At 41.9% G+C, this 20,906-nt stretch overlaps 3 protein-coding genes across 4 annotated transcripts; 2 read left to right on the plus strand and 1 right to left on the minus strand.

Moving 5' to 3' along the window:
• Positions 1-296: 296 nt before the first annotated feature.
• blzf1 (basic leucine zipper nuclear factor 1) lies at positions 297-5,970 on the minus strand. 2 transcript variants are annotated; one of them, XM_040135637.1, is made up of 7 exons: positions 5,433-5,970; positions 5,131-5,214; positions 3,689-4,149; positions 3,196-3,395; positions 2,805-2,933; positions 1,520-1,742; positions 297-1,406 (listed from the first exon to the last, which is right to left on the minus strand). In XM_040135637.1, the coding sequence occupies exons 2-7, from the start codon at positions 5,147-5,149 to the stop codon at positions 1,221-1,223; spliced, it is 1,218 nt and encodes a 405-aa protein (XP_039991571.1). In that variant the 5' UTR covers positions 5,150-5,214; positions 5,433-5,970; the 3' UTR covers positions 297-1,220. The 2 variants fall into 2 exon arrangements, with proteins under 2 accessions (XP_039991571.1, XP_039991564.1); XM_040135630.1 differs by having other exon boundaries at positions 5,504-5,969.
• ercc5 (excision repair cross-complementation group 5) lies at positions 5,856-17,119 on the plus strand. The gene is made up of 15 exons (XM_040135577.1): positions 5,856-6,276; positions 6,986-7,161; positions 7,271-7,386; positions 7,715-7,834; positions 8,132-8,189; positions 8,602-8,745; positions 8,826-9,036; positions 9,463-10,449; positions 10,534-10,811; positions 11,688-11,807; positions 12,494-12,707; positions 13,722-13,866; positions 14,554-14,754; positions 14,840-14,924; positions 16,286-17,119. The coding sequence occupies exons 1-15, from the start codon at positions 6,189-6,191 to the stop codon at positions 16,805-16,807; spliced, it is 3,465 nt and encodes a 1,154-aa protein (XP_039991511.1). The 5' UTR covers positions 5,856-6,188; the 3' UTR covers positions 16,808-17,119.
• Positions 17,120-17,215: 96 nt separating this feature from the next.
• On the plus strand, positions 17,216-20,366 carry mettl21e (methyltransferase like 21e). The gene is made up of 5 exons (XM_040135649.1): positions 17,216-17,764; positions 18,704-18,843; positions 18,942-19,059; positions 19,200-19,297; positions 19,650-20,366. The coding sequence occupies exons 1-5, from the start codon at positions 17,737-17,739 to the stop codon at positions 19,974-19,976; spliced, it is 711 nt and encodes a 236-aa protein (XP_039991583.1). The 5' UTR covers positions 17,216-17,736; the 3' UTR covers positions 19,977-20,366.
• Positions 20,367-20,906: the final 540 nt, after the last annotated feature.

Consider the following 20,906-nt stretch of genomic DNA (forward strand, 5'->3'; position numbering starts at 1 on the left):
AGTAGAAACTACTTTGGTCTTTATTTTGGTCTGATGTACAAATGATGTATAAATAGTTTTATGATGTGTTTTCACTGTACATTTACACCGTCACCATCACTTTCTATACAGATGAAGTAAACCAAAATATTATACAGCTTGGCTTTAGAAAATTGCAAAAAGGCATGTGCAATATATGAAAAAAAAAAAAAAAAAAGCCCCAAATCTTTTTTTTTAAATAATGAATTACAAAAAACATCACCCAAATAAATATGACACGATTCAAGGAATACAAATCAAATAATAACTTAAAAATAAAAATGATACTACCAATATTTCTTTCAAACATCACAAAAGTCCACCTCTTTGCCAATAACTGGACCTGTGTGTGTTTGTGTGTGTGTGCGCGCATGTGTATATGACAATATCAGGGCCTTCTTTGAATGATACAGTTGCACGATAATAATCTATTGTAGTACCGTCGACCCACTTCCAAAACACTGAATGTATATTATGCCTTTACAGCATGCATTAAACAAAATACATCAATACAACGTTTTTAAAATATGATAGCACCATCATACGGAGGAACTAAAGAGTCCCCTGCAGTATAAGAGTCTCACTTACTTTTATTATTAACAATCACAGTGCAACTGTGCAATTAGCTTCCTGGAGGGTATTTTGCAGGAACGCTACCCTGTCAAACCTCACTCACACTAATGCATGACATCCTGTTTGTTCTAATGTGTGCACATTGATTTATGGATATAGGAATATGTAAACACACTAGCCTAAAGGTCAAATTTGAATAAGCAGACACCCTAATGGTGTCAGTTAACCACATAACACTGACTCATCTTGACCTCACATCCCAGCAATAAATCGCACTTTCCACTGTTTAAACCAGGCTGCCATGGCTCTGAAATGCAATCAACATCATGATCCCTGAAAAATCACAATTCCATTTTCTTAAAGGGAGCAAAAATAAAAAGCAGTTGCTAATATTTAAAACCATTATCTGAAATTGTTGAAATACAACAATCAGGGATTTTATTCACTGAAATGGGTAGTACTAGCAAAGACTCAGTGATACAGAAAATGTTTGCTTAAGCAGCCAACTTTTTGTGTCACTCAACACAAAGCGGCAATATCCCCCTGAGTATGCTCCTGTTCAGACCATTTGAGATAAGCTCTGATGCTGCACTGGTGTCATACAGGGACGTTATGCCGCTCTTTGACCTCTACAGCACCAGGATGTCTCCTGTGCAGCGCTCGCAGCAGTTAAAAGTAATGTTCTCATAGCGGGTATATGGGTGAAACCTGCCGATGCTCTTCTTATTGCTGAGAAAGTTTGATGGGGTGGATTCACTGAGTGAAGGTTCTCTCTCATTCTCTGAACAGGAGATTGGATCTAAAATCTTCAGCACCTAAGATGAAAACAGAAAAGAAAAAGAACAGAGACAACACATTTGCGAACCTCTGGATTTCATGACAAATATTAGAAAATGGTCAGATTTGTAACAGGTTACTGAGTTTGTACCTTCTCAGCCATCTTCTCAGCCGGTGTGCTGCAGAGCTGCTCAGCTGTTGCACTGCTGCTCTTGGTCACGCTGCTGCTGGTGTTGCCCAGCAAGTGGGAGTTGATGGCATCTGCTAGCTTGTGATTGGCTACTGCCAGCTCTCTTGTGCTGAGGGGCTGTGCGCTGGGGTAGTATGTCTGCTGTCTGCCCCACTGCAGAGACACCAGGAGCTGCTCCAGAGATCTTGACAACAGAAACGCAAGCAACATCAGCACATAGACTCTGTCATCATGATTGAAGGTCCTTCACCTTTGGCTCTTCATTTGTATCTGACTGGCAGTCAACGACCACTGACACACATACTGTGTTATTCTGAAATGGAGCCCTGAAGTTGTGCTTGCAGCAGAAGACTGGTTGTCACTGTTTGATTCATGCTTTAGTATTAGTGGCTTAGCTGTGAACCTTGAATCTAATGTGCTCAAGATGTAATGTTCATATAGCTTTCTCTCAATTTTTGTCTATTAGAGCTCATCTACTGTTATGCAGGGGGTTGAGTTTTCCCAGAAGAATCCTCATTCCTCAGATTGTTTGACAGTTGCCTAAAAAGCAGACTATGCGTATTCATCTGCAATAAATGGTTATATTCTTAACATGTGTGTCTCTACCTGAACTATAATGTATTAAGGTGCAAAATCAAGGGTCTTAGTTATTTTAATTTCTAATATTAAATACAACTTCATTGTAAAAACACTATACCCATGTACTGTCTTCAATTCTGTGAATGCAGAAGAATAATGAGCTAAGAGAACCGAAATTACTGAAATCATAAATTTTTACCTTACCAAGCTTATTTCGTTCCACATGAACATTAAAGTGTTGGTGAAGTGCTCCTACTTCAAGACTAGGCCAGTACAAGTCTTCTTGTTTGCTTTAACTGATGATAATCCATTAAAAAACATGTGGGCCTATATACAGCAAGTATAAATACGTCTTGTATGTATTTTACATACATTTCAGTAGCCTTTTTTTAACAAATGCTCTTGACAGTGGAGACCTAGGGTAGAATGCACACTTTCTTAAAAATATGGCCATATAAGTAATTGCTATAAGTGGCGTTATGACTATTATGTATGTGTTGGCTGGATCAAAGGATATAATGGTGTAACATCAGCCTGTATGCAGTCCTTGTAAGTTGAATTTAAAGTTAAGAGTGTCTTTTCTTTGCCTCATTTTTCATGACTTTTAAGTTGTGAACTATTATAATAAAGAATTTACTTAATTTAGTAACTGTGGATCAGTGGTTACCTGTGAGAGAGTACCATTTCCCTGGAGAACTCTTCTCTCTCTAACAGCAGGTCCTGAATTGCTCCTTGTGCCTCTCTGGTCTGTCTCTGTAGAGCTGCTCGAGCATTCGTCAGCTCCTCTGCCATGACTCTGAAAAGACAACATTAATTCAAGTGTTTACTCAGCGAGATAACAGTAATTATGTAATCTCTTATTGATACTTGTAAAAGAATGATCTTTATTATTTTATCTGTCTTCCTCCAGCTATGCACAGAAAGCTTCTTTTAAAACTGAAGACGAGATGACAGCAGCTGGTGGTGCTTTCAGAATAAATGTCCCATCCCTTTCCATCTTTTTCTTTTCATTTCCAATCATTTCTATTTGTACCACAATTACTTTGTCTATGTCATACCTGCTGGCCAGGAACTTGCTCCTCCACACGTCGCACTGGATACTCATTCGCTCCAGCTGCTCTGCTGTGTGAGCCAGACTCCGGCCTAGAGCCTCGTTCTCCAGAATCAGCTGGTTCTTCTCCCGTGCCAGACGCTCAAAGTGGTACTGAAGGTCATCACCCACCGACGCCACCAACAGTTTCTTTAGCTCACGGTTCACCTGGAATTAATAAAAGATACCACGTTCCTTTAACAGCTGAAGACATGCATGAGGAAATGAACTGTTTCTTTTCTATTCATTTAAAAACACTCATTCACTGAAAAGATTAACGAAAAGACAGGGGTCTTGTTGACAATAAGGAGCATGATTACCCTGTATTAACTACGCTGTACTGTTCTACTTGTCCATACTTTCTGCGTGTTTCAAGACATGAAACAGCAGTAAACCTGGCTTTGCAGTGCCTAGTATGTCTGATTTCTAAATAAAATGAAACTGCTTCACTGGGGCCTTACCTCTGTCTGCACACGGAGCTGATTGGAAAGGCCTTCCTTGTCTTGCAACAGCCTCCGTTCAGAGTTCTGTAGCTTCTCCAGCTGTCCTCTCCAGTCCTCCACCAGAGGCAGTGGGGGAGAGCCCTGCTCCTCAACGTGTTGCCCTGCCTCCCCTTTGTCCTCAGCAGGTCCTATACGGTTGCTCCGGCTAATAGCAGCACGCGGGACAACGATCCTCACAGCTTCCACCTCTGTGCAGCTCTCTCGACTCACCTTGCCCAAGTGGAGCACCCCCAGAGGCTGGGGGGCAGCAGGGGGAGCGGGATGGGTAGATTTTGGGCTGCGTATAGGGCTAGCCACCTTCAGGAGGGGAACTGCAGACGGACCTGGGGGCAGTGTATCTGTGTTTACCTCCTGGATGGTCGGCGGTTTTTCAGTTTCCATGCCATCGCCAGCCCCTCGGACAGGTACAACAGCAGAATCTGGAAGAAGTATATAAGGCTATGTTTACAACTTTGCACTTCAATGTATCCTGAGTGGTCCACTCAGAAGTGGACTGCTCTGATCGCAGGGTTGGCGGCTCCTCCCATCGGTTTGCTGAAGTGTCCTTGGGCGAGACACTGAAACCTAAGTCACCTCACTTGTTAGTCGCTTTGGATAAAAGCTTCTGCCAAATGACTTAATGTAAATGTAATGTAATATCATGTTGTAGAAATAGCTGTATGGATGAGTGCAGGTGTTATTTTTTGTGTTTAGCAGCAGCCACGAAATCTGAATATCAGGTGGTTACTTAAAATACCTTGTGATCGCTTTTGCAGCAGTGAAACACAATCTGGATCAGTCTAGGGCTGCAACTTGCAATTATTTTTTGTTACCAATTAATCTGTCAATTATTTTCTTAATTAATCAATTAATCACAATTTCCAGGAAACCAAAGTTACGACCTCAAAATGGTAGTTTTGACGAACCACTGATCCATAACCCCAAAGATATTCAGTTTACTATCATAAGATAAAGAAAAGCAGCAACTTGTTACGTTTGAGAAGGTGGAAACAGGAAGTTTTTGGCATTTTTGTTTGAGAACTGACTGAAATAATGAATCAATTATCAAAATAGTTGCTTAGTTAATAGTTAATTTTCTGTCGATCAATCGGCAAATCGTTGCAGCTCTAGATAAGTCTAAACACATTATTCTCAGTCTAAAAAGGCTAACTATGCGAGCTGGATAAGAACAAAACAGTCCCCTGCTAATTACCTTTTACATAAGTCAATTTGTATGTAATTTGACTAATAAACGGTAAAGGAAGACAATGGAAATATATGGATTAGTGAGGGTATGTCGTGAGCAAAAGTGGTCTCAAACCACTCAGACAAGACAGACGTTTTATCACTGAACGGGTAGGAAATGTAAACACCGGTGTTTGAAATGTAAATACTGGAGATTTAATGAAAACGATGCATACCTCTCACCGCAGCAGTCATGGTGGAGGTGGCGTTAGCTGAAAAAGAAGCCTGGAGTTCAAGAGAAATCCGGTTGACTCTTCGTCCTGTGACGATAAACAAATAGGAAATTATTTTGTTGTTAATATTTGTGACATTCAGTGTTTGTGAGAGCGATCAACGACGGTCTTTAGTCAAAGGTCGGGGTCAACATCCGCGGCCTGATAACGTTATATGATAACGGTGACTAGCTTGTAAGCTAACTTGCTAAACAATGACTGTATTGCTAACGTTAACGGAAAGTTTAAAAAAGAAAACAACTTACGGTAACGTTAACGCTACCGGGATAGCTATTAGCTATATGATGGGATTCAGGCAAACTGTCTGATAACATACCGGGTAAAAATGGGTCCAACTCCCTCAATTAATCGCTGTAAGCAACAGAAAGCTGTTTACTTAGTCACCGGACACAGTTGGCTTCTGACGAGTGACTTTGCTGCCCTGAGTTCAGCTTCTCAGGCAAAACTTCCTGTCAAAATCCCCTCCTCTCTTGCGCAGAGAGTTCACTGTTCAGTACTGTGAATAGATCAACACTGCAAATCGAGTTTTTAACCTTAACCCTGACGATTTCTAATATTAAATATATAAAATGTCTATTTTTTCGAAGCATTAGTGCTTTACAAAAAAGCCTGACAGACTAACCCAGCAAGAAACGCCTAAAATTAAAAAGCTGATCTCTAATCAGTCACCGCGTTATTCTACCGATATTCTCATACCGGTAACTGAATGTTGAAACTGATTAAAGATCAGAAAATGGATGCTGCCCGAAGCTGCTGGTGTAACAGCCGAAAGTGAGCCGACGTGAATAACAAGGAACCTTCGTGCGTAATCAATATTTTCTCTACGGCCGAAAATACGGTTACAACAAACGTTGAAAAGTGCCACTTTTGGGGGGGACAGTCTAGTCATTTCGTAATTGATACGAGAAAATGCTCAGATTATTCGAGCATAGTTAACTTATTATCGTGTGTTTCAGTTTTTGATATTCACAATACTTCCGGTGAGCTTGGTTACAGCTGTAATGGGAGTGCACGGACTGTGGAGGCTGCTGGAGAGTACAGGGAAACCCATCAACCCAGAGACCCTGGAGGGAAAGATCCTTGCTGTTGGTATCCTCACTTGGTGGTTGTCTGTAGTTCATTCACATGGGAGCTATTGAAAAAAAAACGAAAAAAAAAAAAAAACATCACGAATTTTCCGAAAATATATCATTTTAAAATCTAAGACTAAAATCCAATATGAAGAGGTGTATGCGGTTTGTACACGAATAATACATTTTTGATATTGATTTGGAGTTACTAGTTAAAAAAAAATACTGTTGTAAAATAGAAGAAGCATTAAAACCCAATATGGGTTCTACTGTAATTTTCCAATGTAAATATAATTTTTGGTATTGTCATGGCGTCACTGAGTCACATTACATGGAAGCTGTTGGCTGTTCGCTTTCTGGTGGACAAAAACTTTTGGTATTTTCTATTAAAATAAATAAATTTCATGTTAGCAATCAAAATAGGTTTGATACATGAGACCAATTTAGTATACTTTTTTAATCATAATTTTCACTAATATGGAGAATGCAGCACGTAAGTATTTTAAAAAAAAAAACATTGGTAGTGTGTGATTTAAACAATAATTTATTGATGGTTCCTAAGTCAGTTCCACAGGAGGGAACATACAGGATGAAACTGAGTAACAAGACAAAAACTAAATATCTAAAATTAACTTTACCATGGTCCATTGTCTCTCTGTCAGATGTATTGATGTAGCTGACTGTTTGTCTGTTAAGCCACAGCATTAACCTTAACAAGGCACCTCCAGACATCAGCATATGGCTGAACCAGGCTGTGAAGGGCGTGAGGGACCGTGAAGGCAACAGTGTCCAGAACGCCCACCTCCTCACTCTCTTCCACCGCATCTGTAAGCTGCTCTTCTTCCGCATCCGGCCAGTGTTTGTGTTTGATGGGGACGCACCTCTGCTGAAGAAGCAGACTCTGGTAGGTTGTGGTGGTGGTTGCTGGAGAACCACGTGAACATTCTGTGTAAATATTTTCTAAACAAACAGATTTCTATTCTCTCAGTTCTTTGCCTGTGGCTCTCCTGCAGGCTCTGAGGAGGCAGAGGAAGGAGGAGTTGAGCCGAGAGTCCAAACAGACCAATGAGAAACTCCTCAAGACATTCCTGAAGAGACAAGCTATCAAAGCTGCCCTTGGAGACTGCAGGTGAGGGACAGTGGCAGTGTACAGGAAACACCTGAGCAGTTATGTCCTCTGTCTCTGGATCCACATGACAACCCCACAGTTTCTGTAAAAGCCAAGTCTGCTAAAGCTTTCTCTCGTGTTTTATGAACATATGACTTTTACCTGTGTGTATGCAATAGATTCTTTAAATTTTGAATGTTTCTCCTCCGTCTCCCTCTCTACTGTCTAAATGGATAATTTCTCAAAAAACTACAAGATACAAGATGAACTGTCTACTCTCCTTGTCGAGAGTCATTGTAACCTCAGTGGTTTTGTCTGTAGTATCCCTCTTGTTTTTTCCCTGCCACAGTCAGGATCCTCTACCCAGCCTCTCCAGTGTGACGAGAAATGAGGAAGACGACATGTATGTTCTACCAGCCCTGCCGCCTGCTGAGGAGATGGACGAAAGCAGATCAGGGGCCTGGGAAAGGTAACTATTCACTAGTTATCGTGGATAAAGGGGCGAGTAATTCAGTCAGAATATCTACAGTCCTCATCAGCGTTTTACAGCCATCCTTTGGAGAGGAGCCATCCCCCCTTTGAAAACAAATGGTTTCTAATAAAACCACTTCTAATAAAAACTAAATACTAATTTTCGTTAATCGGTGACAAGTAATCATTACCTGTGTCTGAAGAAGCTCTAGCAAAATGTATTGCTTTAGCCAACATTATTTCACCTTCAATACTGATACTATCATCATTTGAATGTGTTTGCCTCCCCCTGCAGTTCGGGAGAAGAGGAGGAGAGAGAGTGGGCGGAGATGGACAGTCATCACATGTATCAGGTAAAATGATCACATGCGCAAGAGCATCAAATTATACAGCACCACCAAATAATACACCTTTAATTGCTTTGTGTTCAAGCTGAGGGATATATCAGTTTAATGTTTATGGTAAGAGACTAGATATTATCTGGGTTTTGGTGTTTTAATAGTATTTTTGAAATCACTGGCTCTATGACAGTAATGTGATACAGTGAAGTGAAGGCCTCTGTGTGGCCATCAAATCTTCTTTACAAATGTTTGTTTCATAAAACTGTACGTGTCAATATCTTCTGAAAGTATTCAGAGTCACGTTCAAAATCATCACATTATTACTATGTTCTTGTGTTGGTTGGCTTTATCACTCAGCCTTTCCTTGTATGAATGCCCTGTTTGATAATTGACATTGGAAGCCAGATTGCTCACCGTGTTTCAGGGAGAACTGTATGAAGACCCCAACTCAGTGGACATCAACTCCGAGGAGTTTGCCAGCCTGCCTCCTGAAATGAAACATGAGATACTCAAAGACATGAAGGAGTTTTCCAAAAGACGCCGGACCATTTACCACCAACCCCCAGAGGTAAAGATCATTCACTTTCAAAACTCACGTACTCGCACATCTGTTCATCTCAACGCGGACTCCTCTTCACTCCCTCGTAGCGCTCAGGAGACTTTTCGCAGTACCAGTTGGCCGGCCTGCTGCAGAGGAACAGCCTGAACCAACGTCTGGAGAGTGTGGAGAAAGAGATGAGCCAGCGGAGCGCGGGCAGTGCTCCACAGCTCTACCAGCAGGACGGGGAGCAGCAGGATCACAGCGTAGAGTCACATCGACTGGTTTCAGAAGACCATTCCCACTATATCCTTATTAAAGGTAGGCAACTATGATGATTTGTTTACTCAGTCAAAAGACCATAATAGTCTTCAGTATTTTTCTGGAATTGTCAATTCTCAGTTCTTTCATTTCTTGAGCTCATCAAAAAGAAAAATAGCCACTGCTCACAAGAGCACACTAATTGTTCAGTGTGATAGTTTACTCCTCTAAACTGTATTATACGCTTTGGTGCCATAATGAAATCTGTAGAAACCAGTGGTTGCCTGGAAGGTAGGAAATGAATCTACAATCTTATGGCGTGTTTTAGACAGTGGTTGTTGTACAGTAAAGGTTGCACGATTTGTGGAATGGTCCTTTAACAGGGTTACTTTGGTAAATGAGACTGTGCCATTTAGACATAAATCTAAAAATGCAAACTTGTCTTTATTTTCATATTTCACACACCACTACACTTTTCCTGCTTAGGCTCCACAAAGAGTAAGGAAGCCCCCGAAAGCCAGCCTGCAGCTGCACCCTGGTCTGGGAGCTCCCTGTCAGGCTGGAAAAGACGAGCAGTGGACAGAGCCGAGCCCCTGTGGCGTCCTGTTTGTGAGGGAGAGGAGGAAGAGCTGGCTCCCTCCCCAGAAGGCTCCAAACCCTCAGCATCAAAACCGTCTCAGGGAGAAACATCACCACCCTCCCCTCGTACACTCAAGGCCATCCAGGCTGCAATGAACGACAGCTCAGATGAGGAGAGGGTGGATATGGATAAGAAGGACGGTAATGTCTCCCCACGTACAATACTGGCAATCCAACAAGTTCTGACGGAGGAGGAAGATGGTGCAGCTGAACGTAGGACCCCAATGAGTAGCTCATCCACCAAACTACAGGCGAATATTCATCATCCTGTGCCACAAGTGGTCATGAGCAGCTCAGACGAAGAGACCGAACTTGAACATGCAAAGTCTTTACCTAATGAAAAATCAGATGTTAAGGGGAACTCAACAGGCCGAAGTCTACATGTGAAAGATAGTTTGTTTGTTAGTAGTTCTGAAGATGAGATGGAGGAAGTGATTGGTCAGAGAAATAAAGCTCTTCACCTTGCAGTGCTACAACAACCTCACGAGAGGAAGTCAGAAGAGGAGGCAAGGAAAGGAGAGTTGACAGAGGATATAGGGACAGGAAGTAGAGGGAACACAGAGAAACAGGAAGAGCAGAGCTGCAGAGAATCAGAGCACGGAGTGTTAACAAAGAAAGCGGATCTGGTCCAACCACAGGGTGCTGCTGCTGCTCCTAGTCAAAACACATTATCCATCAATCTCTCTGTTCAGGTATGTGCAAAGCCTCTCAGTACAGAGACTGAAATTCACCCCGTACTGTTAGAGCAGGGGAATAACAAGTCCACTGACGCTCTAGAGGAAAGGACTGGAGAAGATGTGAAGTCAGAGGTTGGTGAGGAGAGCGAGTCAGAAGGTAAACGCCAGTCAGATCAGATTCATTCATCATTTCGAAAAAAGTAGTGGTTTAAAAAAAGTGCTGTGCCATGTGTTTTCTCAGAGAGCTTCATTGAAGTCTCAGAAGAAGAATTGCAAGAGGAGGATGCAGATGATTCACTTGCAATAATTAGAGAGAGAGGGTCTCCAGCTGTCCACCAAGATGGGACCGAGACAGAAGAAAAACCGGGGGAAAGTTTGACCGAGGCTCCAGGTGCTGCTCTGAAATTAGAGGAAGAGCAAGACAAACAGAGAGAGAATGAAGAAAAAGAGCTGAAGGAGGGAACCGAGACAGAGCAAAGCTCAACTCCTGCCGTCAGTGAATGGGAACACTTGGATGTGGTTAGTATTTCTGTCAGATTAATCGATTGACGGAAAATTAACCTGCAACTATTTTTGATGATCCATAAAGTAATTTTCCTAGCGTAATTGCCAGACATGAAGTAGTTTCAGCTTCTCAAATGTGAGAATTTGCTGCTTTTCCTTGTTTTGTGTAATGATAAACTGAAAGTATTGTGGTTTTTGATCTATAGTGGGACAAAACAGGGAATTTGAAGTTGTTTTCACTGGCTTTGGAAAATTGTGATGAGCATTTTTCACTCTTTTCTGACCAAACTACTAATCGATTAATCCAGAAAATAATTGCCAGGGTATTTGATAGTGAAAGTAATCTTTGCTTGCAGCCCTACAGTATTTTTTAGATGGCTGAAATTTTGACTTTGATGCCAGATTTTAAATGGTCAGTTCACCCAAATTGCACAAAATATAAATTGTGAAATGTTTACCAAGAAGGACATTTTGCACTTGGAAAAATGGAAACATGCCATCTTTTTCAAGTGGTGGTCAAACTATGAAATAGGAACACTTCTAAATTTCCTTAAACATATCTCTGACATATATGTACTTCAGTTCCTGTTATTTATTGGCTGACATATACAAAAATATCAATATATCTGCAATAAGCCAATATGGGCCTGCTGATTTATTGGTCAAGCTGTAGTTGGTATGTCAATTAAGTGACTCTCTACATTTACAGAAGCTACTTCAGAATGTGAAATAGAACAAAAAAGGCAATGGTGAGTCCACCATTAACTATTACTTACCATTTGACCAGTGTTTGAACTGGTCAGCTCTATTTTAGGCAGTTCAGCAGATTCATGTGTATGAGCCAGGGCTGATGCAAAGGCTGGGGTTGTGTGTGTGTGTGTTGTGTTGCAGAATGGGCTGGAGGCTCTGGAGAGCTCTCTGAAGGTGGAGCAGAGCAGCCTGAGAGAGCAGAAACAGCAGCAGGAGAGGATGGCGAACACCGTCACTGGACAGATGTACCTGGAGAGCCAGGTGAACGATAAAATCCCATCAACACATAAAAGTCTCCTTAAGATAAACATGTGAATACTCATCCATACACGCTGTCACTGGGCTGAGATATGGCAACCCAGAGCAGGTGTAAGACCAATTTGGGAATATATGTCTTTGGGGTGCCTCTGCCAAAAATGCCCAGAGCCGTGGCAGGCATTCAGTATTACTTCACAATCTTTGCTGTCTGTGTGTTAGTGTGTGCGTGTGCGTCTGTCAACTCCCTCACACTCTTAAAGCATCGTCAGCATTTTCTCCTTCGTAAAATCACTACTAATATGAAACCTCCGAAGTGCCTGATCTCCCCAGCGGTTGCTAGGGATTTTTTTTTTTGATAATGAGCTGCTAAGGACAAAGGATTTTCTGAGATGACTACAGAAACACGGATGTAATCTTCAATGCATGTTGAGAGGGAAGGATTATTTTTCATTGATTAATTTGCAAAAAAAAAAAAATCTTGGCAAATAGCGTCACTGTCATCTAGCAATCAGAAGAAAGTTTTAAAAGAATCGGCCTCCAAAATATGAGATAATGACGGTATTACCATGATCTGTGCAGAAAAAAACCCACTAACCACTGCACCCTTGTCAAGAGTTGTCACCTTGGATATGGGGCCTGGGGGGGTTGGTGGCTTGTACAGGATGTGACTGCTTCCCGTTTCAAACCAGGAGCTGCTGCGGCTGTTTGGCGTGCCCTTCCTGGTTGCCCCGATGGAGGCCGAGGCTCAGTGTGCAGCACTCGACCATGCTGACCAGACTCACGGGACCATCACGGACGACTCAGATGTGTGGCTGTTCGGAGGGCGACACGTTTACAAAAACTTCTTCAGCCAGAACAAATATGTTGAACACTACCAGTACAGTGACCTGCAGAACCAACTGGGTCAGTGCTCGCATCAACTGAGTGTGTGTGTGTGTGTGTGTGTGTGTGTGTGTGTGTGTGTGTGTGTGTGTGTGCGTGTGCGTGTGTGTGCGTGTGTGTGCGTGTGTGTGCGTGTGTGTGTGTGTGTGTGTGTGTGTGTGTTTGCAAGTATTCAGATACAGTCAAATATTTTCCTATCGTCCTTTTTTACTATGTTTTTTATTATTATTATTCTTATCAATAGTGTTAATAAGGTTTGAAGATCCATGATAGGAAACATTTCTTTTCCTTGTGTTAAGTGGAGTTTCTTTCCCTCTTTTTTGCCAAATCCATCTAGAAAAATGCATTTTGGTGTTTTTCTAAAAACAAAATATTTAAAAAAAAAAAAAAAAAAAAAAATCTAAATCCTACCTTTTTTCTCTTTCAATAAAGTTGTTTTTACTGACTTTTCTTATTTTTGGAAAGCCTTGAATTCAGTAACAAGGTAAAATATATTCTGAAACCTGCACAAAGGGATATGTCGGCTGTTTGCCGTCGTTCATTCAGTGTTCGTCTCAATCATATGATGTTATTTTGCTTTTTTGTGGCCTGCTGAAATGGGAGAGTAAGGTGTTGACATAGTGCTAAGATGACACATCCCAACAGGAATCTAATAAGCTAATATTGGACCTATCAAGGGCAGGTGTTAGGGTGGTGAATGATGGCCTGTCAACAAACTGACCACAGAGAGCCCACAAGTCTTTACCTCTCTCTCTCTTCCACACTGTTTCTTTCCTTTTCAGTTTATGGCCATCTGTAATCTCTTTCTCTCTCTTTCGCTCTTTGTTTCTCTCTCTCTGTCTCTCTCTTTCGTTATCTCTGCCCCCCCGTCTCTCTCACCCTCTCTCTGTCAACCTCCCTCTTTTTCTTTCTCTCTCGATCTCTGTCTCTCTCTCTCTTTCTTTATCTCTGCCCCCCCCTCTCTCTCCATCTCTCTCTCTGTCAACCTCCCCCTCTTTCTTTCTCTCTCGATCTCTGTCTCTCTCTCTCTCTCAGGTCTGGACAGGACTAAACTGATCAATCTGGCTTACCTGCTTGGAAGTGACTACACGGAGGGTGTGCCAGGGGTCGGACATGTGACTGGCATGGAGATACTGAATGAGTTCCCAGGGCCTGGGTTGGAGCCACTAACACAGTTTGGGTGTGTTGGTGTTGTTTGTGGAAGTTGGTGGATTTTCAAAAGAGTTGAAAAAGATCCTTGATCGTATATTGTTTAGGATGAGTGCGCAGTCACTACCACAAACACCAGTGGTTTATTTATTGTTTATTTTCTTAGTACATTTTCATCTTGTCCCTTCAGGTGCTATCACAGTTTCTCTCTTTTTCACTAGTTTTCAAAACCTTTGGTAACCTTTTAAGTTCCCCTGTTCAACATTTATAACCAGTACATAAACATTTAATAAATTGTTTGACAGACTATAATGTAGTTTTAAGCACATAGAATTGTTTGTTAATGTATTTGTCGGCAACCGAAATAAGCGGAGGCTGGTGTATAAATAATATAGTGAAATTGTTTAAATATAAAATATTTTTTCATTGGAGAAGTTTAAAATTGTGGACCAGTTTACATTGTAATGTACATTAATAAACACTTACAGTAAAAATCTTCTTATATCTACTTACAACTACTCTAAATGATTATTTAATTTTAAAAACATGCAGTACTTTCGTGACTTAAACATTTATAGTAAATGTATTACATCGAAAAACATATGTGTTTTGGACATAACAATGATGAGTTCTGACAAAATTTTGCACTTTTATTGTTGATGTTTTCCGTTTCTAAGGGCTTGTTAATGTTTATCTGGTTATTGTTTCTTCCCTCCAGTAAATGGTGGTCAGAGGCTCAGGAGAAAAAGCGCCTGACGGCTGATCCTCGGGACACGAAGGTGAAGAAGAAATTGAGGGCACTAAAACTGCAGCCTGGGTTCCCCAACCCTGCGGTGGCTCAGGCTTACCTGCAACCCGCTGTGGACCAGTCAGACAGCTCCTTCAGCTGGGGACGCCCACAACTCGACATGATCAAAGAATATCCTTCGTCCCCGTGGGAGCGGATGTGCGGTGTGTGTGTGCATGTTCATCAACGTTTGAATTTTCCTGAACCGGCCTTTCACATTCTGTCTGAATCGTTTTGGCTGGAGCAGTCGGAAGACAGAGGAGACTATTCAGCCTGTGATCAAGCAGCTCAACACCCAGCAGGTAACTTTGAAATCTCAGTGCAGTAAACAGAAAAAAAAAAAAAAAAAATTCTAATCAATCTTTGGTGAGACCACCCTTTACCCCTTTGTACTGTTTGCACTTAGTTGTTCAAGGTACTTGGCAGGTAGGTTGGTCCAAGCATCTTGCAGAACTTGCCACAGTTCTTCTGTGGATTTATGCTGTGTCAGTGTCTTCTGTCTCTTCATGGGATCCCAGACTGACTCCATGATGTTGAGATCAGGGCTTTGTGGGGGCCAGACCATCTGTTGCAGGAATTCTTGTTCTTCTTGTCTCTTAAGATAATTCTTTATGCCTGTGGCTGTATGTTTGGGGTCATTGTTCCTGCTGCAGAATGAATCTGGGACCGATCAGAAACCTCCCTGACGATAATGTATGATGGATAAGAATCTAAACATCTGAAGAGCCTAAAGCTTTTGCACAGTACTGTATATCCACATATTTGTGTTAAGGGGGAAATAAACAGCCAAATAGGATTACGAATTGGTGTAAATAAATGGTGAGTGAATAAATGGATAGATGTCCAGCTTCTGCCGCTGTAAGTGGTAGCAGTACAAATGCAAACTTGACCAAAGTTACCTAAACACTGACAGTTTAGTCATATGAAAAAATATAGTAACAATATCCCTTTTTATATATTGTAGGTGGTAGTGTTGAAAAATAGTTTATAATCCAATCATAAGAACATATTTGGATCAGGATCGGTGGTGCCGATTAAGGGATACCTGAGCTAGGGATGCACCGATCTCACCGATACCGAGTACCGATCCGACACCAATGTTTAAGTTATTGCATGTAGCCGTAGAACTTGTTGGCGTAGCAGGCATGAAATGCCTCCAAACTGCTACCCCCTTGTTTTTAGCTCCTTCCATGCCATGTTCGCTCTTCTTCTAGCAAAATGTACAGGTCTACCGGCTCACTGTAGACACATGGCGTAGAAGGCGCACGTAGACGTAAACATATAATAACATGGAATTGGATTGAATAGATCGGCCCTGTACATTGGCCCCATTGTCACCGATATCTGATCCAGCTATTTGAGTCAGTATCGGATCGATATCCGTTATCAGTATTGGATCAGTGCATCCCTAGTCCGAGCTCATATGATAGTGGAGGTCCAGCAGATATAAAAGGTTGAGAACCGTTGCTGTCGGCTGTAGAAATGGCTGCAACAAAGCTATTTTTTCAGTCCAGTGTACAGTTGGTAGCCTAGCATCCCCGTCTCCTGAATGTCTCCAGTTTTATTGTGTAAATTTGAAGGAGACAGTATAGAAAGGAATAAAACTACTATGTCGTCTTACATCTTTTAATGCTATATGCTGTCTCTCACTGTTTGGCACTAGACTCAGCTGCGGATCGACTCATTCTTCCGCATGGAGCAGCAGGAAAAGCAGGCGATCCGAAGCCAGCGACTCCGCCGAGCAGTCACCTGCTTGAAAAGAAAGGAGAGAGAGGGAGGGGAGGAAGACAGTGAGGAGGAAGCCCATTCCCCAGTCAAATCTAAGAGAGGGAAGGCAGCAAGCAAGAATCCGAAGAAAGGAGAAGGGGAGAAAGAGGAGGAGAGGTCTGGGGCAGCGGGAGGGTTTCTGGGGTCAGAGGTGACTGTTGAATCTCCGCTCATATCTCTCAAGGAGGTGAGCAGCACCAGCCAGAAGTCCCTCTCAGTAGAGGCTGTCCCTCAGTCTACTAAGACTCCACCTCAGAGGGTCAGGAGCAGCAGCAGCAGCAGCAGCTCTGGTGAGGACAGCAATGGTGGTGGTGAAGCCGCAAGGGTTACAGCCCGATCCGTCTTCGAGGTCAGCCGACGAGGCTACAGAGCCAAAAGCACAAGAGGGAGAGGAAAGGGAAGGGGGAAGAAGTTGTGAGGAAAAAACTGAACTTTATCATAAATTGTCTTAGCAATGGTAATATTAATCACAGAACATGTCACACACACTCTCACCACAATGTCTGCGATATTATATTTGATATTTAGAATGGAAATGTGAAATGTCATTAAAAGTTATGAATTGAACATTTTCTGTATTATAGAATGTATGTATGTATGTATGTATTTTGTAAATTATTTATGTTATTACGTGTTTAGAAAATAATTTGTGAGGGGAATGACAATATGTTGTATAAAAATTTTGATGCTGAATTTTTTGGAAATTGAAATATTTCCACAGTAGATGTCAGTTTGGCTCAAATTGGTCATTTGTCGTGCTGATGAGATCACAATGAGACTGAGACAGGTGCCAGTCCTCATCCCTTACATTTCTTCCAGGCAGTATTTCAGCCGCTTTCTACTTCTGCCTACACTCCTACACACATGAACACGCCTTGAACACACACACATACATAAACCTTTGGTCAAAAGAAATCAGGCATTTCTGCATTAACTTCTACTTTAACTTGTTAAATTGCTTTGGGGTTTTTTTTTCTTTTCTATTTGTATTAGTTTAAATCCTATTACTCCCCCTCTCTCCCCTCCGGTTCCAGTTTGGCAGCCCGGTGGGGCAGTTGTTGCTGTCAATCAGTTTTACAGCATTAGCAAGCGGTTCAAGCATGCCCAGAGAGAGCTAGGAATGTGGTGTGGTTGGGCAAGAAGTTAGGAAACACTATTAGTGTGTAACTTAAAACCATAGAAGAACAGCCTGCTAGAGATTTTGATCCAGATTGAGTTAAATCCAAAGGACTTCAACTGGGACCATAAACCAAGAACGGCAGTTGGCTGCTGTGGATTTTCTGTCTTGGGCATTCTTGCCCTCCTGCTCGGACTCCTTCAGACGCAGAGACTAAACAGTCCAAGGCCATGGAGGACTCCAAGACTAAACAAGAAGGTGAGAATTTGGAGTCATACACAACAGAAAAGAAAAGACGTTTCTTTGTTATTTCAGTGGCATTAATTAGTGCTGGCAACTTTTTGAAACAAGGTCGCAATTTTAAGCCCACGTTTGTTTTGAAACTTTTCAGAGGTTTCAAGCATTATGTCAGAACTTGCAAGATGTGGTTGTGTTGAAATATGTATTCCCTGTAAACAACGGTGTCTCTGCTTGTTAATGACAGCTATAACAGATATTTATACATACGCAAAAGCCATAACTCCCCGATCTCACTCGGCCTTTCCATTGTCGCTGTGGGCTCCCCTGGCCTCTCTAAAGCAGTGTTACATAACTGAAGTTGTGTGTCAGATACCCTGAGTAGCCGCTAGCACTGATCATAGCTGGAGTCCGACACACTGGCATGATGTTACAAACAAACACAGCAGGATCAGATGTGGCATTATGAGCCTGAATGTTATTCATTTATAGAGCAGGGAATCAAATGTTACCTGTAATGTGATATGAAAAAAACAAACAACATGATTACTCATCTGCTTGATTTAAGACTGGAGTGTTTCAGTGCCACTTTTAGGTGATGTGTAGTGGTGGACAAAATAAAAGAAACACCTACCAATACTCTACAGTAGCCCTGCAGTATTAACAGGTTTTCGATGATGGGTTTTTTCTGACAGACTTTTATTCAAGTCATTTTGAGACCCCAGCTGGTAGGATTGTTAAAGGTTCGGCTAACCCAAGATTTCTGCTTCCAGTCCTCTACACTGGAGGAGAATTACATTTTGTTTCACACGGAAAATTGGAATCTTAGAAATAGGTCTGTCCTGTCATTCTATGTTTTGCATTTACAATATCACACTTTGTAAACTTTGGTTTTAGAAAAGCTCCATATAAAAATGAGTTACTTTTATAATACCTTACTTGTCTCTCCTGTGGATGCAGAGCTAGCCAGAGCTATAATGGCTCGGCGTTTCCACCCGTCTGTCATTGGCCCAGAGTCTTGGGAGGGATACATCTTCTCTGATCTGAAGATCCGCATCAAGGAGTCCACGGACCTCTATGGAGCTGTACTCTGGCCCTCGGTGCGCCTAAACGTATACATTATCCCAGTATTTAGCTGCTGTGCATCCTTTTCATTTTGAGCCCTGCCAGTGAACCATAAACTTGTGTCCCCCAACAGGCAATGGTGTTGTGTCATTTCTTAGAGACCAACCGAGACAAATACAACCTGACGGACAAAAATGTGATTGAACTGGGTGCTGGGACTGGGCTCGTCACCATTGTATCCAGCCTGTTAGGTACGGAAACAAAACAGTGTAGTGATCATCTTTGGTAGTTGGAACCTGTATTGATTTTCAGTCCTTTTGACTCAATCTTTCCATTTTGTATATTTGTATCTGTTTTCCTTTTAACGCTCAGCTGCACTGCCTCTATTCAGGTGCTAAGGTGACCTCCACTGACCTACCAGATGTGTTGGGGAACCTCCAGTACAATGTTATGTGCAATACCAAGGACCGATGCAAGTACATCCCTCTGGTAGGTTTTTATATTTATATTTCATACTATAGGGTTGAGAAACATATGAAATATATTCAGATATATTCAAAAATCCAGCCAAGGTACTGTTGATAAAACAACCATCAGCAATATATGTTACTCTGTGTTCTGTTCCTGTTGATTTTCTTGGTGTGTATTTGGGACCTAATGTAGAATCTACGCTGTCATTCTGTGATATTTCCAGTGTAGCTAAAGGTTGATGATGTAAAAACCTAAGAGAATGCAAAAGTGGGCTTCTCCTTTTAAAAAAAAAACAAACTTTTGGAAATACGGAATCGAATATTTTGGTTTAATACTGACTGAATCAACCCTAAATCATCTCTGTTTCCAGGTCACTGAGCTCATCTGGGGTCAGGAGGTGGAGCAGCGTTTCCCCCGTGCCACACATTGCTTCGACTACGTCCTTGCAGCTGACGTGGTGTACGCCCACCCTTACCTGGAGGAGCTGATGGACACCTTTGACCATCTGTGCCAGGACAACACACAGATCCTGTGGGCTATGCGTTTCCGCCTGGATCCGGAGAACGGCTTTGTGGATCGCTTCCGGCAGCGTTTCCACCTGGAGGAGCTGTACGACCTCCCCAGCCTGAGTATCAAACTGTACCGAGCCTGGAGGAAGGACGAGAGAACCAGAGACCAAAGAGAGGCTGCTGCCTGAACTGTGGAAACAGACAGAGAGCTATGCTGTGTGACTGTGATTGTGACTGCTGCATTGGGACAAATCTGGAAACTGTCTTGCTGAATGAAAATGTGTTTTTTAATAGGTAATGTCAAGTGCTTTCATTGATCTCATATAAATGTCTTAATGTCTCTCCCACATTGAGACTTTATGCTGTGCAGAGTTTAACATACCACTATTTCAAAATATCATATTGTTAACCATGTTTTTACACATTGTATTATATTATTTAATATATTTACTGGTGTATTTATCTTGGTACATTAGACACACCTCAATATAATACAGTACCATTTACCAACACGACAGCTTCCAAAATGACCAGGGATCTTATTTATTGAAGGAAAATTGCAGTGCATCTCATTTAAGTGTGGTTTAATAAACTGGCAACTCCATATGTCTGGATGCAATCATGGTCATATGGGTGTTTAGTAGCTGGACATTTCGGATTCAACATAAGGCGTTCAACCTAACCCTGACAAAGTACAACGCCAGCGCTCCGGCTGCTGTCACATTAGTCAAGAAACCACCTCTGGCTGTCATCCATCACCAGCGCGTTCTCACACTTGATGTCTCGGCTGTCTGTCATTTTGGTATGATGATGGCGGGATTTCCGATGACCTCATGGGTTTTGTTTAGAAGGTCTGTTGTGTGTGACTTCGTGCAATCAGGTTTTATCACCGTCAGAAGTGCCAGTTCCAATGAGGACTGGTGAAGCATATGATTATTTCAGCATATTAACACCTATTGAATAGATTTTCTATAAAGGTGGATCAGTCGCTGATGCTGCTTTTAAGACAAATCCTCTGGGGACAACTGAAGTGCAACTAAGGCTGGTAAAAGGTTAGTCAGGTCTGACAATGTCGAGCCGAGCCTGACCAGTGGAGACAGTGAGACGTCCAAAAATGG

This window comes from Xiphias gladius, chromosome 1 (genome assembly GCF_016859285.1).
Source record: "Xiphias gladius isolate SHS-SW01 ecotype Sanya breed wild chromosome 1, ASM1685928v1, whole genome shotgun sequence".
NCBI classification, from domain to species: domain Eukaryota; kingdom Metazoa; phylum Chordata; class Actinopteri; order Istiophoriformes; family Xiphiidae; genus Xiphias; species Xiphias gladius.

What these genes read in the sequence shown, in the direction of transcription:
- ercc5 (XM_040135577.1), top strand. Translation starts at nt 6,189, where the DNA reads ATGGGAGTGCACGGACTGTGGAGGCTGCTGGAGAGTACAGGGAAACCC. An exon ending in GGGAAAGATCCTTGCTGTTG is followed by an intron (nt 6,277 to 6,985) that starts GTATCCTCACTT and finishes AGGCACCTCCAG; the next exon opens with ACATCAGCATATGGCTGAAC. An exon ending in AATGGGAACACTTGGATGTG is followed by an intron (nt 10,812 to 11,687) that starts GTTAGTATTTCT and finishes GTTGTGTTGCAG; the next exon opens with AATGGGCTGGAGGCTCTGGA.
- mettl21e (XM_040135649.1), top strand. Translation starts at nt 17,737, where the DNA reads ATGGAGGACTCCAAGACTAAACAAGAAG. An exon ending in GAGCTGTACTCTGGCCCTCG is followed by an intron (nt 18,844 to 18,941) that starts GTGCGCCTAAAC and finishes GTCCCCCAACAG; the next exon opens with GCAATGGTGTTGTGTCATTT. An exon ending in GATGCAAGTACATCCCTCTG is followed by an intron (nt 19,298 to 19,649) that starts GTAGGTTTTTAT and finishes CTCTGTTTCCAG; the next exon opens with GTCACTGAGCTCATCTGGGG.
- blzf1 (XM_040135637.1), bottom strand. An exon ending in AGCTCCGTGTGCAGACAGAG is followed by an intron (nt 3,396 to 3,688) that starts GTAAGGCCCCAG and finishes TATTAATTCCAG; the next exon opens with GTGAACCGTGAGCTAAAGAA. An exon ending in GAAATGGTACTCTCTCACAG is followed by an intron (nt 1,743 to 2,804) that starts GTAACCACTGAT and finishes TCTGTTGTCAAG; the next exon opens with ATCTCTGGAGCAGCTCCTGG.